Source organism: Leucopleurus acutus (genome assembly GCF_964270905.1).
Source record: "Leucopleurus acutus genome assembly, chromosome: 5".
NCBI lineage: Eukaryota > Metazoa > Chordata > Mammalia > Artiodactyla > Delphinidae > Leucopleurus > Leucopleurus acutus.
In genome coordinates, this window is record NC_139147.1 from 2,085,445 (window position 1) to 2,104,050 (window position 18,606).

General features: G+C 54.0%; 1 protein-coding gene and 1 long non-coding RNA gene across 2 annotated transcripts in view; both read right to left on the bottom strand.

Moving 5' to 3' along the window:
• Positions 1-8,271: 8,271 nt before the first annotated feature.
• LOC309961824 lies at positions 8,272-8,908 on the bottom strand. The gene is made up of 2 exons (XR_014326204.1): positions 8,842-8,908; positions 8,272-8,714 (listed from the first exon to the last, which is right to left on the bottom strand). It is a non-coding gene; the product is annotated as an uncharacterized lncRNA (long non-coding RNA).
• A 5,006-nt stretch (positions 8,909-13,914) lies between these two features.
• Positions 13,915-18,606, bottom strand: part of AGPAT3 (1-acylglycerol-3-phosphate O-acyltransferase 3) — a 95,217-nt gene continuing 90,525 nt past the window's right edge. The window contains exon 10 of the mRNA XM_082839145.1: positions 13,915-18,524. Within this exon, the coding sequence (XP_082695271.1) occupies positions 18,436-18,524 (89 nt within the window). The 3' untranslated portion in view covers positions 13,915-18,435. The remainder of the gene's footprint in view (positions 18,525-18,606) is intronic.

Consider the following 18,606-nt stretch of genomic DNA (forward strand, 5'->3'; position numbering starts at 1 on the left):
CAAACAGATAATTTCCAAATAAGAAATAGAAAAAGTAGTTTAAGACCCCCCCGAATCCCACCCAATCAGACAGTTTCCCAGGGAAAGTCTACCCATCTTTAAAACTACTCCATAGCATAGACAAAGAAGGAAAACGTACAGATTTTTTTAACTGAAGAAGTGCACTATTGATGCCAAAACCTGATGAAGAGTGCACACAAAGAGAACTCAGTGTAACTTACAAATATCAATGCTAAACCCTTAAATAAAATATTAGCAAATAGGATCCATCAACTCTCTTTTTTAAAATTAATTTATTTTTGGCTGCGTTGGGTCTTCGTTGCTGCATGCAGGCTTTCTCTAGTTGCGGCGAGCAGAGGCTACTCTTCGTTGCGGTCCACGGGCTTCTCATTGTGGTGGCTTCTCTTGTTGCGGAGCACAGGCTCTAGGTGCGCAGGCTTCAGTAGTTGTGGCGCACGGGCTCAGTAGTTGTGGTGCACAGGCTTAGTGGCTCCGCGGCACGTGGGATCCTCCCCGACCAGGGTTCGAACCCGTGTCCCCTGCATTGGCAGGCAGACTCGTAACCACTCTGCCACCAGGGAAGTCCGATCCATCAACTCTTAAAGAATAATCTATTACCAAGTAGAGTTCGAAGCAAAAGTGAAAAAGCAAGTTAATATTAGAAAATATATTCATATAACCCATAATGTTAATAGATTTAAGGATAAAACCCTTATGATGATCTCTACTCATTCAGAAAAAGCATTTCCCAAATTCATCAGTCATTCTTGAAGTTAAAAAGAAATGCTTCATAAGATAGGAATTGACGGATTCTTCCTTAACTTAGCAACAGTATAACATTATACTCATAAAATACCAGCCCCAAACTCAGCCCTGTACGTAATGAGGAGACTCTGGACTTCCTCCCGTTAAAGTCAGAAACAAGACAGGACTCCCCAGTACCATTACCCCTGTGTAACACTGAACTAGATACCCATCATCAGCGCCATCAGGCAAGAGAAAGAAATTAGAGGCATAAAAACGATCACTATTTTGGAAATCAGATTCAATAAAGAATCCATTTTAAATGAGCACAAATAATAAGAGAGTTTAGCAGATCTCTTTTAAAATTAAAATAAGGACTTCCCTGGTGGTGCAGTGGTTAAGAGTCCACCTGCCGATGCAGGGGACATGAGTTCGAGCCCGAGTCTGGGAAGATCCCACATGCCGCAGGATGGCTAAGCCTGTGCACCACAACTACTGAACCTGCACTCTACAGCCTGCCAGCCACAACTACTGAGCCCACGTGCCACAACTACTGAAGCCCGCTCACCTACAGCCCACACACAGCAACGAAGACCCAATGCAGACGAAAGAGTAAAATAAAATAAACTGGAGCAAGTTAAAAAAAAAGCCCCCCCCCAAATAATTTAAAATATATTAAAATTAATAATATATTAAAATTAATCAATATTGTGTTAATATACAGTAGACTTCATATATGTCTATAGTGAGCGGCAGATTGTGTGTGTGTGTGTGTGTACCGTGTAGAAGATATGGGAGAGAGAACCTCACAATAGCAACAACAAAAAAGATAAAGTATCTGTGAATACCTGTAACAAGGAATGTGCGAAATACGTATGAGAAAGACCTTCAAAGACCCCAAAGTTGATTTGCACGCTCTTGGCTGGGACAACTCAGCATCGTGGATACGCCAATTCTCCCTAAACTGACTTCTAAATTTAATGCAAGCCTTATAATTAAAAGTACCAACAAGCTTGTTTCTCTGCTTCTAGAAAAGCTGATTTCAAAAAAATGATATGAAAACTAAACAAAAGAGGCCAGGAAAACCCCGTAAAGCAGAGTAAGGAGCAAACCCTAAAGCACCCTCGTAAAGCGTTCCGCGAAGCCTTAATAATTAAAACGAGCGCAAGGGACTACGCGCTACCCACAGAACAGCGGAACAAAATTAGAAAATCAGAAATAGACCCAAATATGGGGATTTAGTATGGGGATTTAGTATGGGGGATTTAGTATGGGGGATTTAGTATGTGATAAAGTTGGAATTTCAAATCAAAAGGTAAAAAAATGGACTTAAATGAAAATCGTTTGGAAGTGTGAGGAGAGACTGAGAGGCACTGAATAAAGAAATACAGGTTGTACTTCGGTTCTTTTTATAACTATTTTCAGCAATGGGGCCGAATTAGTGCAACAACACAAGCAAGAAGGCTCTCCTGTTCATTTATCTGCCTGCTGCCCTGTGGCCGCCACACCACCCGGGCTGATTCTGTGTCTCAGGGGAGTCTCAATGAGTGCAGTGATTTTTAAAAATACCATCTATTAGCAGTTACTGTGTGCTAAGGGATTTACATACATGTATCTAATTGAATCCCAGCCACTGACAAAATAGCTCTTATCTCCACTGTATCATTTTGGATCTATTTATCAAATAGAATCAATACCAATTATAGAGCTTCTGGGAGGCTTATCAGATATTTGAAAAAGAGTCATCAAATAGACAGACATTTAATAAATTATGTTGGGACAACTAAGTACCCAAGTAGAAAAAGATCAGATTAAATCCTCGCCTCAGGGAGATCAAAAATTTACACGTAGAAGGGACTTCCCTGGTGGTGCAATGGTTAAGAATCCGCCAGGGATTCCGTTTGATCCCTGGTCCGGGAAGATCCCACATGCCGTGGAGCAACTAAGCCTGAGTGCCACAACTACTGAGCCTGAGCTCTAGAGCCCGTGAGCCACAACTACTGAGCCCGTGTGCCACAACTACTGCAGCCTGCCTGCCTAGAGCCCGTGCTCCGCAGCAAGAGAAGCCACTGCAATGAGAAGCCCACGCACCACAACAAGGAGGAGCCCCTGCTCGCCGCAACTAGAGAAAGCCCGCGCGCAGCAACGAAGATCCAATGCAGCCAAAAACGAATGAACGAATTTTTAAAAATGTACACGTAGAAAGTGAATCCACGAAATCATTAGAAGAAAACACAACAAATTTCTTTATGACCCTGGAGTGAAGAAGGCCTTTCTAATATGTGTCAAAATCCAGAGACCAAAAAATAAAAGGTTGATGAATTTGGGTAAAAATAAAAACACATGCCTGGGAAAAGATATCATAAGCAAAGTCAAAAGATAAAAGACAAGCTGGAAAAAATGGTAACATATATCATAAAGGGCTAATCTTCCTAATATACAATATATAAAGAGCTCCAACAAACCAAGAAGAAAAAGAAAAACCCAATAAAAAGAGGTGAAGACGTGAACCACTCCCACGCCAGTTTGTAAGAAGTAGGTCCTCAGGTTACCCATAGCTTTTGCCCAACTTGGCCACCAATTGAAAGTTTCCGTGACCCACTCCTGGGTCCAAATAATTTGCTAGAGTGGCTCACAGAACTCAGGGAAACACTTCTTTTCATTTACCAGTTTATTAAAGGATATGATAAAGGACACAGATGAAAACCCAGATGAAAAGATACACGGGGCGAGGTCTGGGAGGGTCCTGAGTACAGGGGCTTCTGTCTCCGGGGAGTTGGGGTGCATTACTCTCCAATTATGTGGATGTGTCCACCAAACTGGAAGCTCTCCAAACCCACACTAGTGGGATTTTAGGAGCCTTCCTTCCATCAGCGTGACCGATTATTAACTCCATTTCCAGCCCCCTCCTTCCTTAAGAGGATGGGAGGCAGGGCTGAAAACTCCAAGGTTCTCATCCTGGATTGGTCTTTCTGATGACCTGCCCCGACCCAGGAGCCACCCAGAGTCACCTCAATGGGACAAAAGATGCTCCTGTTGCTCTTGTCACTTGGGAATTTACAAGGGTTTCAGGAGCTCTGTTCCATGAACCCAGGACAGAGCCCAATATAAATTTTCTGTTATCTCACACCCATCAAACTGGCAAAAATCCAGTCTGACAACACACTGAATGGGTGACAGGGTGGGAAACTGGCCTCCCGTGCAATGCTGGTGGCCTCCCATGCAATGCAGCCACTTCCGTGGGTGTGGACTCGCAGTGTCCATCAAAATGACAGGGCCTTCAGCACCATCGGGTCAGACCGCCAGCTGCTCAGAGGAGGGGTGTGGCCGCCGGGCCTGCCTGTCCATGGGGAGTAGGGGAAGGAGACACGAGTAGACAGGCCCTGGGAGACTGGGACCTCTCCATGCGTGCTGGGTTATAGGGCGAGTGCATTAAGTACTCAGAAAAACTGGATTGACTGTATTTAACCTTTCCTCTCATTTAAGAACCCTCCTGGAAATGGAGGGATTTTTCTCATCTGAACTTTACACGCAGACAGACATCCCACTCAATAAAACTGGGTGGGTTTGGGGTTCTTTATAATAAAGCGATGTCTTAAGGACTGTCTTTAAAAGCAGGCAGGCCCGGGGCTTCCCTGGTGGCGCGGTGGTTGAGAGTCCGCCTGCCGATGCTGGGGACGCGGGTTCGTGCCTCGGTCCGGGAGGATCCCGCGTGCTGCGGAGCGGCTGGGCCCGTGAGCCGTCCGGAGCCTGTGCTCCGCGGCGGGAGAAAAGCAGGCAGGCCCCTTCCTCAGCGGCGCGGCCCCTGTGTCCCTGGCAGAGGATGTATGGTAACCATGGCAACTGCTGCACCCGGCCTTTCTCAGGCAGCTGTCACTTCCTGCTGTCACTCACTGGAGGGTCCTGGGCCCACGGGCCCCTCACTTCCCAAATTCCTCGCCAGCCAGTTTGCTCAGGACTCACTTCCACCAGTGGAGGTCCAGCCTAGGGGCCTTTGGGCTCTTCAGACTCCCTCCAGGCGGCCCTCCTGAGAGCACAGGTGCTGGGAGGCCGTGCACGTTGGGGAGATGGTCGGCTGACACCCCACAGCCTGTCACGGCCTCTGCCGTGGACGCTGCCAGGCCAAGTGTGCACGTGTCCAGCTACCCTCCAGCCTGCGCTGGCTGCACAGACGACGCGCTGGCCCTGACCTTGTCAAGCTGCAGAGCAGGTCAGCACGGACCTGGCTCTGTTCTCACTGTGGGCAAATGACTCCCTCCTTGTTTAGGCCGCTGTTAGGGTTCCCATCACCTGCAGCTAACGCCATGAGAACGGGCTCTGCTCTGTGATGACTAAGTACTCAGACAAGGCGCCACCTGCCGGGCTTGGGTGCAGGGCATGGCTGGCTGGAGCCACGAGGTGCCGGCAGGGTGCTCTGGGCTGCACTGGTCACGGCAAAGTCCTGCAAGAGAAGGCTGAACTCAGACCAGAGGGGCCGCTCTGAAAGCAGAGGTGCACAGAGACAGCTCCTACCTGAGAGGAGCCTCCGTCCGCGGCCTGGGAGCTGCAACCCCAATCCACACGGTGGCCCATACCCTGGCGCCTTGCAGGATTGCCAGAGCCAGGTCCTGCAGCCTAACCTGAGGCTGGGACTCGCTGGGAGCCGCTGGGGGCGGGATGGGAAACGGTATGTTTGACGCGCTTGGTGCACTTGGGTGGGAAATGGGCCGAACGGCAGCCTCAGTCCTGGCAGCCCGGGGTCCGTCCTGGTGCTGTGCACCCGTGCAGACCCTCAAACCCGCTCGCTCGGCAGACACCCCTGAGATGAGAGAAGCCGGTGACAAAGCTCAGGGTGGCAGCATTTGCCCCGGGGGCGGGGGGGCAGCCCGGGGTCCGTCCTGGTGCCGTGTACCCGTGCAGACCCTCAAACCCGCTCGCTCGGCAGACGCCCCTGAGATGAGAGAAGCCGGTGACAAAGCTCAGGGCGGCAGCATTTGCCCCGGTGGGGGGGGGGGGGGGCAGCGAAGGGAAGGCGGCAGGAGGCGGAGTAGGTGCTGATTCCAGGGCCCTCGGGAGAGACCTCAGGGATCCATCCTCCCAACACCACCCAGCACCCGGCCGGAGCCGAGGTCATGCATTTTTAAGTGGCATTAGCCTGGGCCACCCCCTAAGCGGGTTGTGTGGCCGCGGACGCGCCAGCTGCGCGCCAGGAAGGCCCTGGGTGGCTGCAGGATGTGGTTTCACCCCTCCAGAAACCGGCCACTGTGTTTATCCTCGCTCTGTCCACGTCCCCACATGACTTCTCAACCTTTGCTGGCAAATCGGGTTACGAGTGAGAGGAACGCTGCGCCCGGGACACAGTCGAGTCCCCCAGGTGCATCTAACCTCGGTTCCTGAACTAGCCAGTCTCACTCCCTGTACGTTTGTTAATTCTTAATTACTCTTGGGGTCCTCGGGTTCCCCTTGTTTGAACATAGTGTTAGTGATGAGATGCTTCCCTGATTTAAATGATGATGGTTCCGGCCAGTTCTGGTTTCAGGCAGCGCACTGGCCCGGGCCCTCAGTGGGGTTCTCGGGTTCTGTCCCTGGACAGTCAGTCACCCCACTTGTAATCGGCCTGCCCTGAAAATCGGGCCCAGATGACTAACTGCCCATGACCGAGGCGTTTGTTTCCGAGGATGTGGGACTTTCAGGGCTAGAACCAGGACAGTCTCAGGAACACTGGGATGGTTGGTCCCTGAATCACGAGAGAGGCACCGCCTCAAGGCGATCTAGCCACGCGACTCTGACGGGTCTCCTGTGCTGACGACAAGGCATGGGGTGGGAATGGGACCCCGAGACTTCGGAGGGAAAAGCGCACCAGACCTGCCTGCAAGTCGTGAACTCCAAGCTGCCCCGAGCTCTGGGCCGGCAAAGCAGCCTCCCTCTCCCATGTGAGAGAGAGCACCCACCCTTCCCTGGAGGCCTGCAGAGGCCTTCCCTGAGTCAGGCGTCCCCCAGCTGCCACCAGTCCTTGATTCCAGAACAGCCACGAGGGCCAGGCCTGAGCCCAGCCTGAGCCCAGCCGGAGCCCAGCCTGAGCCCAGCCGGAGCCCAGCCCGAGCCCGGCCTGAGCCCGGCCCGAGCCCAGCCTGAGCCCGGCCTGAGCCCGGCCCGAGCCCAGCCTGAGCCCAGCCTGAGCAGGGGAACGCAGGCTCTGCTCGCTTTCGTGCACCGTCTGGCTCCCGCGTGGGAGTGGTCCTTGGGGGACTGGAGAGTAGGGGCAGGGGTGCAGAGCGTAAGGCCGGGGAGGGAAGGGGCTGCGGAGCTGGGCACTCTGCCCCAGAGCTCGGGATCACCAGCGTGCTGGGTGGGGTGTCTGGGGTGCTCCTGACGTGCTGTGGACGGGCTGCCCAGGGGCATGGCCATGGTGACGCCCTGTAGCACATGGAGATGCCAGCACTGCCTGGGCAGGGTGTGGAGGAGGGGCCTGGAGGCTCAGGAAGTGAAGAGTTCTAGCAGATTCACGCGTGTGGTTGGAGAACCCGCCATCTGACTAGTGTTCTGAGGAAGGTCAGAGGTCAAAGACAAAGAGCGGGGAGAATTTTAGATCAGACAGAGAGAAAGGACGGATTAGCAACTGGTGGTGGTGGGGAACGATAAGATCCTGTCCGCTGACCTCCCGGCAAGAAAAGTGGAAAATGTCTTAAAATACTGAGAGAAAGCAATGATGCCTTGTAATTACCGCACAGCTAAAACTCCCATTTCAAAACCAGGATGAGATAAAGACGTTTGCAGAAAAGCTAAAATTGAGACATTTACTACCACCGGGCCCACTCAAGGAAGTTCCCAAAGGTTTGTTTCGAGGAGAATGAGCCCAGGGTGGGGTCCTAAGATGAAACAGGGCCGAGGACCCCAGAAGCTGCAGATGCAGGGAAATCCAGGCAAATGGGAACTCACTGAAAATAGCAACAGTGACTTTGGGGGCAAAAACGAGAAAGACAGCTTCCGTGGTGGCGCAGTGGTTGGGAGTCCGCCTGCCGATGCAGGGGACGCGGGTTCGTGCCCCGGTCCAGGAAGATCCCACATGCCGCGGAGCGGCTGGGCCCGTGAGCTGTGGCTGCTGGGCCTGCGCGTCCGGAGCGTGTGCTCCGCAACGGGAGAGGCCGCGTACCGCAAAAAAAAAAAAAAAATATATATATATATAAAGACACAGATAAGTTAAAAGGAAGGAAAAATTATACACTAGGCAAGAAAAGTAATATGGAGCTATATTAACATTAGATTCGATTTAGAGCAAACAGCAGCTCACCAAGAAAACAACTGTAAATTCCTAGGCCCCAAGCAATAGAAAACACAAATGGATAGAACGTCAAGGAGAAACGGACAATGCCAACTTTGTGCGGAATTTTAATATCCTCCTCCTCCTGATGGATTATCAGGTAGAAATGAGCAAGGATATGGAAAATTGCAAAAAGAAAAGCAGCGCTTGCTTTGAGGGACACACGTAAGACTCTACAGCCCAGGATGGGCGGCCGGTACTTCTGAACAAGAGGTGTGCACCATCTGTACGGAAAAGTCATAAAACTTTATTGTAAGACACGAAAGAGGATTATGTGAGAGGAGGAACAGAATGTTCACACACGGGAAGAATCGATGTTGGAAACGGCCGTCCTCCCGAGTTCATCCAGCCTCGTGCCAGTGAAGGTTCCAACAGGCTTCGTGGGTTTTTAACTAGTACTTAGGAGCTGATTCTAAAATCCGCGTGGAAGAATAAAGGTTGTTGAATAACCAAGAAAAATTTGAAGAATAAAAAACAAGGGCTTGCCTTACCAGATGCCTGGACCACTTGTGAAGCCACAGCCGCCAGAAACGCGGGGCCGGTGGGCCAACCGCATGAGATAAGGGCCCAGAAGCAGACCCCGCATGTCACGTCAGGAGGCCTGCGGTGACCCTGGGGGCCCTGCTGACCAGTGGGGAAGGGCAGGATCTTCAAATGGTCCTGGGGTGACCTGTTCCCCAGGCAGAAAACGTCAAATAAAATAGGATACTTCCTTCTTTCTTTTTTTTTCTTTCTTTTTTTTTTTTTTTGCGGTACTCTCAACCACTGTGCCACCAGGGAAGCCCTAGGATACTTACTTCTATTTGCCATCCCCCAGATTCAGTTCCAGGTGGATTTCGGTTCAAAGCTAAACATTACAATTTTTAAAATAGAGTGTGAGAGAATCAGTTATGACTTCAGGAAGGGAACGGATTTCTTAGCAAGGCACACAGCGTCCCAAACCACAAAGGAAATGATGAATACATTCAGTTCCATTCAATGAAAAAAATTCTGTGCATCAAAAGACACAAAAATAAAGGGAAAAAACAAACAGAAACGAGAAGACTTTGGTAATGAATAACACCGCCAAAAAAATGAGTGCCGCCGGCTTATATAAAGAAAGTCCAGGAATCAATAAACAGAAGGCCAGCAACAAATTCGAAAAGGGAGGGAAGTTACAACGCTTCTGCAGAGGAAGCTCCCGCAGCTAACACGCATGTGCTGGGGCTGGACCACCACCCCAGTGGTCAGGGAGGCGTAGGCTGAACCACACGGGACCCCTCGCACCCCTGAAGGGCAGCACTTACACTCGCCGTGGACCTGTGACCGCACACCCATGGGTGGGGGTTGGGAACAAAGGGAAGATCTGGGAAAGCAGGGCCTCCTTCCTCCTCAATGTAGCCGTTCCAGCCCCAAACATACGCCCGAGGCTCTCGCACCAGAACCAGAGCGCAGAGAAACGTGGACGGAAGATTCACTGCAGCCAGAAATGGTGCACCTGTGAGTCCAACAGGAAAATGGACTCTGACATGTTCGCACAAAGAAGCATGATACGGCAGCAACGCTGGACCATAGCTCCTGCGTGAGTCCCCCCCAGCAACGCTGGATGAGGACAGCAAAATGCAGGGTGACCCCTCAGTGCGACCCCATTCCGCTCACCTGGGTGACGTCCTGAGAGCCATCCCGTGGAAGGCAGGGGCTGCAGGCCCGGGATACCACAGCCCGGCCCCTCTAGCTCTGCCACCTACTGCGGCAGTGTTTCCTCCTGGTTTGATGTGACATTTGAGTTACCACATGTGCAGCGCCCGGAACACGGCCTGGCCCACGGATATCACCACGGATGGGCCCCCGGCTAGGATGCAGAGGACACCCGAGGCTGCACGGTTTAGGGCGGGCACGTGGGCCTTCTTTTCACTATTCTGTCCATCTTTCTGTCTGTTTCAAGCGCTTCGTTGCATGGTTGCTTTGCTGGGGGTGCTTCGTTTTCACTTCAGCTCTTTTTCCTTCCCAAAGTTCATCTTGGGGCTTCCTTTCCAAACCACGCCCCCACCCCGAGCTCCAGGCCTTTAGGGCGACTCAGCACAGCCCTGGGAGAGTGAGAGCACGGGCCACGCGTGCTGCGGGGGACCTCCCCTGTAGTGCAGCGATGCCCCTTGGAAATTCCCCACCTTCCCACTCTGCCGTGACCTTCCCAAGTTCCCTCTGGCAGCTTCTGTGCAGGTTGGCTTCCCTTTGCTCTCTAGCCCCGGTGACCCCGCTTCAGGGGCTCCGTGCCCCTATGGGCCACGCCAGGGGGCAGCTAGCAGGACGGCCCTTGTCCCCCAGCTCCTTCCGCAGGGTGGTGAGAACTGCAAAACTCTGGGACCAAGGGCTCTGTCCAAACCCCACACTGAGCCTGACCCGGCTCTGCTGGCCCCTGCCTGTTCCAGCCCCGCCTGACGATAGGCGGGGCCCCCCAGAGCCCCTCTCAGGGTGGTTTCTCTAGCCGGCGTGTGATTACAAATCCTCCGCCCTTCACCTTCAGACATAAACCTCCCTGCCCTGCGCCGTTGCCCTGAGGACCAGCGAGCAAACGCTCAGGGCGCCCCACGCTCTCCCCTTCCCGTCCCGTCCCGTCCTGTCCCGGGGGAGGTCAGGGCCTACCCTCCGGGCCCCTCGCTCCAGGCGCAACACGGCCTCCTGTCCGCAGGGTGCCTCCGGCACGTCCAGTTAGCTTGCCCGGGTGGCCCGGCCTCACGGCCCCAGCCCTGCCCTGTGCCCTTCCTTTGGGGCGCCCAGCCTTCCGGAGCCTCCTGCCTTGGCGCGGGGAGCAGGGCTCGGGTCTCCCTGGCTCTCCCCCTCCCGCAGCAGCTGTCGCGGAAGAAGACCTGCCTTGGCCGCCTTTGAGTGATGACCGGCTACCACCGTGTCCGGGAGCGGCCCCCCATTAACCACTCCTGACTGGGCGGGCGGTTCTCTGTCTGTCTCCTGCTGGGACGGAGCTGATAGCACAGGCCTTTCCAGGCACGCCCGGCACGAGGCCAGCTCTCCTGCTTCTCTGGGTGCTGCAGGCCTGAGGGACCCGGGAGCCATTTGTTGGCTGAGACCCAAGGTCCGTCTCCCAGCCCCCTGCTTCCCCCAACCCTGGAGACCCGGATGTCCTGGCCGAGAGGCGTCCGCTCTGCTGGCTGCTGCCGTGTCCTGGGGGAGGGCGGCCTTCGACCTCCAGACTATAGTCCAGCGCCCGCCTGGGGTGGGGTAGCAGCCGTTTCTGGGACGAGCAGGAAGAATGCCCAATGATGCCGCGCGGGTCACTTACATCCTACAAGCGCGAGGAGCCTTCTGGAGGTCTCCCCGGGAGATTCCACGCGCTGATCTGTTAACACGTGGTTGTGACAGAGGGCGGAATTCACTCGCGCTAAGGACACTGGAAAAGGAACTGCAAAAGGTCTAAGTGGGGGGGGCTTCCCTGGCGGTCCAGTGGTTAGGACTCTGTGCTCTCGCTGCCGAGGGTGTGGGTTCAGTCCCTGGTCGGGGAACTAAGATCCCACGTGGTGCGGCCAAAAAAAAAATCTAAGTGGGAACAGCGTTCAGGACAGTAGAATGAGTTTCCCTCCTTGGGGACAGGGCGTGGGAAAAACAGAAGGGTCAGCCCCACTCCGGATGGCCCTGCGCAGGGCTGGACTCTGCGGCGTGCCTGCCGTGCGGGCTGGCAGGGACGGCACGTCTGTGCTTTCACCTTCACCCCCAGCAGCTCTGCGGGTCATCGGGTCCCGGGGAGTGTGCAGCAAACTGAGCCACCACGAAGAAACGCTTCTCCTTACGCTTGTCCTGACTCAGCGCCGTTGGGGCGCCAAGGACACTGGCGATGTGCGGGGTGTCCCAGGGGAACAGCGGGGCTGAGGAGGGGCGTCTGGACTACGTGTCTCCCACGCCCAAGGGCGGGCGCCTCTCCAAACCCGGAGTCCTGCGTGACCCCAGGGGCGGCCCCATGCCGGACGCACCCCCCCAAACCCTGAGCCTCCCCGGGGCCCGTAGCGCCCACCTCCTTCTGCACCAAACCTTTCCCTGGAGAAGGAGCTGATGCAGGCTGGCCCCAAACCCTATTTGCTGTTTGGAGCCGCAGAAAATGGGGTTCAGCGGGAGAGGTGGCCGACAGCGCCTACCTGCCCGGCTGACTCCGGGCACTGAAGGTCCATCCTGAGCCCAGGAGCACAGCTCCGTGTTGTGTCCGGATGGCACAGTCCCAGGGGGCAGCCACCGCCCTGCCTTCCATGGCCTTGGGCTGGCCCAGTGGGTCAGCCTTCTTACAAAGTCCTGGGCAGGTGGGACCGACCGTTTCGTCAGACATCAGCGGAATCCTCTACCAGTAAGTGGTGACGTTTTAGCACCGTCTGCAGGGCAACTATGTCCCAGAGGTCTTCTGGTCCTGAGCCATGACTGAGGAGCTTGGGGTGGGGGGAGCCGGAGGACCCCCGGGGCAGGCGAGCAGCGCCTTCTCAGACAGTGCACCCCTGCCCCGCGGCTCCCGGCCTCACAGTACTTGGAGTCCCTCCGCGTCTCTGACCCCTGGCAGGATGTCGGGGCTCCTGTAGGTGGACTATCCCCACCACCTGGTGGATCTGGAGCCCAGAGCACGCAACATCGCCCCCTTCCTCTGAGCTGTCACAGGACAATTCCATCTCCCCACTGTGGGTTCAGCCTTTGGGGAGCACTTTCAGACCCGCTGCTGGGCGGCCACTTGGACCAGGCTGTGCTCTCAGGCTCCACGCTGGGAGAAGACACGGGAGGGGAGCCCCCAGCGCAGGCCTGGGGTGTCACCCCATTTCCTCGTGGGGCTGTTCCTGTATGACCACCCCAAGCTCTCCCCTTGCTGTCTGGGGTGTGTGTGTCCCTGTGTGTGTGCGTGTGTGTGTGCCAATACACGTGTGTATGGGGGGGGCGCCTGTAGGCATGTGCTGGTACTCGCATGCTCTGAATTCAGGATATATTTTTAAAGCTACATCGTGGGTAGACGTGTGCGCGCCAGGAGCGCCGGTCCCAGCCCGGCTTTCCCAGGTCTCAGGGCGGACGTGGGCCCATCCCCACTGCCGGCACGGCCCCAGAGCAGAAAAGCACATACTCAGGGGCCGTTCCCAGAGCAGAAGTGACACCATGGTTCTTTTAGCTCGATTTATTTTCACAAGACAGACAAATCAGACCCTGGAATAGCTCTTGGTTCTGACAAGAGTTCTTTTCTTTATAAAGAAAAAGCGTTCCTGGGTTTTCTCCACAGAATGCATTTGTTTTTACAAAAAAATAGTTTTTGATATATACATGCCTACTTTGGAAACCTTGAGTCCTGGATGGCTTTTAAGACCCGTTTTTAGGCAGAGGGTCACTTAGCATGCTTTATGCACCAACAGACTTTTCTCCCTTGTTTCCGCCTGACGGTTGCTCTCCTTCTCAATTTCCCTTCCGAAAGCAACTGACATGAAATGGAAAGGCTCAGAAAGTGTCCTCACGACAGCCTCGGGAGGGTCTGTTCAGGCGAGGACCCCGCGGGCCAGGATGTGCCTGGAGGGCCTTTCCTTCCCTGGGAAAACCCTCCGCAGACCAGAAGCAAAGGGACAGAAGGAGGCAGTCAGTCACTTTTTCTTGTAGCGGGGTTATTTTATCCCCCTCTTTCACAGCAGCAATTTTAATCAACAAGTATGATGCCCACAGCATTTTATCTAGAAAATACTGCCACTCAGGCAGGCTCAAGCACGCCTGCGTACAAAGTGACCTTCGCAAGCGCACGGCAAATGCAGCCAGTTTTTCGGGATACAGGCTTTTAGAGTCGAAGTTATAGCTCCCCCCACTCCCTCCCCCCACAAGCTCCCACAGACCAAAAATACCGCTCTCCTCAACTACACAAAGCTGTAGCAAATTTGTAAAAATGAAGTGTACAAAAGGAAGCGTCCGTATAATACATTTGCACCCTGCATACAATGTATCACCCTTCGAAGCTGGCCAACGGTCAGGTACGGCAGGGGATCGACAATAGAAAAAGAACCCCGACATCTGTCCCACACATTTGAGTCGATGGTTGGTGTGATTTTCCAAAGAGAGATATTTTCATTTACAGCTACAGTACTTGCTGACGACCCTTATGATTAAGAAGCCAGGTGAATTTCCTGGCGTTTAGGCAAGTATTATTTGATTGTCACCACGTACAATTCTGAGACAATAAATACAAGTAGATCAGATGCATTTCTTCATGGTATCAAGTAACTCCAGTTTAATACAATTTAGTGCATTTCAGCATCTCGTTCACAGTTCAACTTCTGTCCAAAATACTTTTGCAACAAAAAGTTAAGAAACGGAAAAGTTTATGGGAAAAGAAAACTCCAAGTGAACTTGTCATCACAAAGCTTAAAACTTGAAAGCGATTCAATTGTCTTTGAAAAGAACACGCGGCTGCTGCCAGGTGTCAGCCACCCTGTGATTTCCTGGGCTCCCCGAAGCGCTCTTATGTCCAGAGCGTTTTGTGGGAAACGCCGCCATTGCCAACGAGTTAGCTAGTGGCGGAGGCCTGCGGTGAACTTAATTCACGTGTGTCCACCCCTTCCGTCAAGCAGAGTGCAGTGTGACATCTCCTACCCAAAACACGCCCTGCATTTTTGTGTCCTGGCCCTGATACGCAAGGATGCAGAACCCGCATGAACATCTGCACACACCCGGCAGCACCTCGTGGGACCAAGTCAGGGCCGTGGCCGGGGTGTGGCCGGCGCCACGGGCCACGCCCAGGTGCTGGGGAGAGGCTTACCTTTGCTTTGGGAGCTAACTTGCTAGAGAGAGGGGCAGACACGTGGGCCGGGGACATGCTGTCTCCAGACGGAAGGCAGGTAGGCACGTCAGGCCCATGGTTTAACCCTAAGCCCGGTTACACTGCAGAGGGTTGAAAGCCACGCGGCACCACTGCCCGCTGTGTCGCATGCCGGGGCTGCATGCAGCTGTGGGTGAGAAATTTGCAGCACGAGTTCACACACAGGGTCGGACAATTCAGCTGAGAATCAGTTGGGCTGAGAAGATTCTATCTGGCTTGTCTACAGGTGTCTTGGGCAGAGACAAAGCAACATGCAGAGAGATACTTATTCTTCACCCCAAATCTGACAAAAATGGGGGTCCCATGGGCGCGGACAGCTTGGAGACGGCTCTTGGCCTACACGTGACTGCACGCACCGCTTTCTCCCCAGATCGATTTCGGTGCTCAGTAACTAGTGTGACAAAGAGCGTGTACCACGGTGCACACGGGGGGGACGGGGCAAACGGGGTGGAGATTCCAAACTGACTGGCGATCATGCCTGCATTGCCTTTGCAAGAAAGTTCTGTTCACGCCGCTGATTTGTGTCATTGCTGAGTGGTTTGTGTAGAGACCACTCTTCAGCCTGACTCTGTGCTTCTCAGGCAGGGGCTGTGGACAGACAGGGCCATGCATCCCGTACACCGTCACCAAAGACCGGATGACCGGCATCACTTCTTTCTTTGGGGTTAAAACTCTTGTCAGTGGTCTCCCCGACCAGGTAAGCCTTTCCCCAGCGTCTGCTCACCTGCAGGAGTGAGGCCATCTCTGCTCAGTGCTGTCACAAAGACCCCGAGAGGGGCCAGAAAGTCCCCAGGTGCTGGTAGCTGTCAGAAGGTCACCATGAAATGCCACAGGCACCCTAGAAGCCCCCTGGAACTTCCCAGAGGGGACTGCTGGACACACGGGGAGGGCCCAGAAGCCAAACTCTACTCGCCAGGCTGCACCAGGATACGTGTGCAGGTGACAAAAGACATGGCACCGGGACCTGAGCTGAGAAACACGCCGGCCAGCAGCACCCCGGCTCAGAACTCAGCCTGTGGGGCACTTATGGGAGGGGCCCAAGGCCTGGGGCCCCGCCCTTTGTATATCTCCAGTGGGAGGGGGGCTGGCCCTGGAGATTGCCCCTGCAGAGGTCAGCAACCACCACAGAAATTCCTTGCCCTGCCCAACCCAGGGCCTAGCGTGTAGGCTGCCAACGACTTCAATCTAGAGCACACCCTCCCCGACTATGACAAGCACGACTGTCCCAACATCCAGCCTGAATTTGGACAATGGTAACATCAGAAACAAAAGGGGGTAAAGGAAAAGAAATAAGAAAAACACTGTTCTGAGATTTATTAATTTAAAAAATGAAAGGAGCCTCCCCTTCCCTTCTGAAGTGCATGAAAAGCAAAATCCACCCTCCAAAAAAAAAAAAAAAAAACCCAAACATTCATGGTGTAGTTTTTATTGCTCTCAGAGGGCTTGGTATTCAAATGCACAAGCTAATCTTTGTTAAATCAGAAGGAAGTCACTGAGATTTAAAACCTACACGTGGTCTCAATCTCCATTCATCTAGGAGTCTTCACAGCTCATCACTGACTCAATACAGAATTTACACATTGTGTATTAATTTCAAGGGGAGGGAACGTAGCTGGGAAGCAAGAACTATTAATTCAATGGTAAAAGACCTAAATTTGCATTTTCCAGGTAATATGCCTTCACGGTAGTACCCTTCAACTTTTTCCTTTAAGATTTTTAGGGATTAGTGAATTAGCAAATGACATAAACACACAGAGACAGATGAGCAGGATACTGTGTGAAGAAAAGTAAGATCGAAGGCAGCCGCTCACCGCAGCCCCCCTGCTCGGTGCGGCTCCAAGGGAGGGGGAGACGTGCTTTGTGGCAGAGGGAAGCTCTCTTCTGAGAGAGCACTTCAAAGCTGTCTTTCAACCTCACGAGGACTTGTGTGCACTCACTACCACTCATGAGCGAGCCCAGAACTGTGATTCGCTTCCCTGTGACCTTGGTCCCTTCACCAAGGTCACCATGCACAATTCAGTAGTGTCATTATGAAGGGTATATGCTGTTTCCATACGTCTCCCAGGGTGCATACTTAGGGCCAATGCACTGTTCCAGTTTAGTTTATACTGTTTTCCATGCCTCTTGCTCCCATCTTTTCCCCTAGAAAATTCAACCTGCCTCTATCCTGAACGCTGGTTACAGTATTATCAGAGATAACACCCATTATTTTTCTTTCCCTTGCTAAAAAAGATGAGGGGAATGTGACTTAAAAAAACCAAGTTGAACGTTTAAGACGAAAGTCCGATGCAGGCAGGGTGACGGTGGAATGGCCTGGCGGAGTGCGGGGCTCCAGCGGGAGCGGGGAGGGCGTCCCAGTCCCCCCACTCTGCCCAGCAGCCCGGCCAGGCCATTGGCCAAACGCGCACGAAATACCTCCCTCTGAGGAAGAAACGGCTCCCACCAGGGCAGCAGGCTGAAGGGGACGAGGTCAGGGCACTCCGGTCACCCTCCCCCAGGACAAGTGCATCTGCTCGGAAGGGGGGTGGCAGCGGAGGGGAAGGCTCACCACCTCTAGCTTCCATCAGGAAGTTGAGCGCCATCAACAGATCAACTGTGAAAATAAAATCTCTGAAAGCTCCGTGTTAACAGTCTCCTTTAGAAGACAGGATGATGGTGACACTGCCTTTTCAAAAATCCAACAGTCCTGCGGGCTGCGGGCTGCGGTCTCCCCGGCTCCGGCCGGCTGGGGAGGGGGCCGCCCTGCACCCGGCGGGGTGACCGGGTGGGACAGAGGAGCTGAGCTCCAGGCACGGGAAGGACTCGACATCTCACCGCGTTCTCGGGCTCCACTCGCTTTAAAACCGATTTAAGGTGTGTCAGGCAGGCTTAGGTGGGAAGCGCGAGGACGCTCCGGAAACGACCAGGGGGCGTGTCCCGCCGCCAGCCCCGCCCAGTGTGCTTATCGCCAGGCCCCGCCCCCATTGCCTGGAATCGAGGTGCCAGCAGGTCGGGACCGGCGGGTGCTCTGGGGACGCCGGGACCCGCGCACACCGTCCCGGGGGCGACGGGGGAAGAGAGTTTGCAGGGAGAACAGGGGAGGAGGCGAGGGGCAGGGGGAAACTCCCGCGATAACGGATAAAAACCAAAAACTGGACCTAAGTGTGAGAAGTGAAAGCATCCAAAAGCTCCCTGTCAGGCAGAGCTCTAGAGAGACGGCAGCGGCGACACCCGTTGTCCCGGGAGCAGCGGCGACACCCGTTGTCCCGGGAGCAGCGGCGACACCCGTTGTCCCGGGAGCAGCGGCGACACCCGTTGTCCCGGGAGCAGCGGCGACACCCGTTGTCCCGGGAGCGGGTCCCCCGGGCCGCTCTGCCGGCAGCGGACGCGCAGGTGCGGGGCTGGCGTCTGTCTCCATCTGCAGGCCTTCCGACTGCTTTGCTCTTGGCTCAAGTTTTATTGGTCAGTATTAGTCACCAGTTAATAAGAAAAATAGTTTCTAAGTGTCTTTTTTTCCCACCCCCGCTCTGTGTGTGTTGTTGTTTTTAATTGAGTTAATTGGATACCACGGTCAGGTGTGTGTGTGTTCAGTCACAGCCGTTCATTATTCCTTTTTCTTAAATTCTTGGTTTCCATAGCTGGAGCCTTTCTCTATCTCAGTCACTCCTATCAGTCGGCGGACTCCAAAGGAAGCTTTAAAATAGGAAACAGGTGAGGTTAGACCGATTGATGGCAAGCTGGAAAAATCGTCATGGGGGCGGGCGGACCTTCGGCC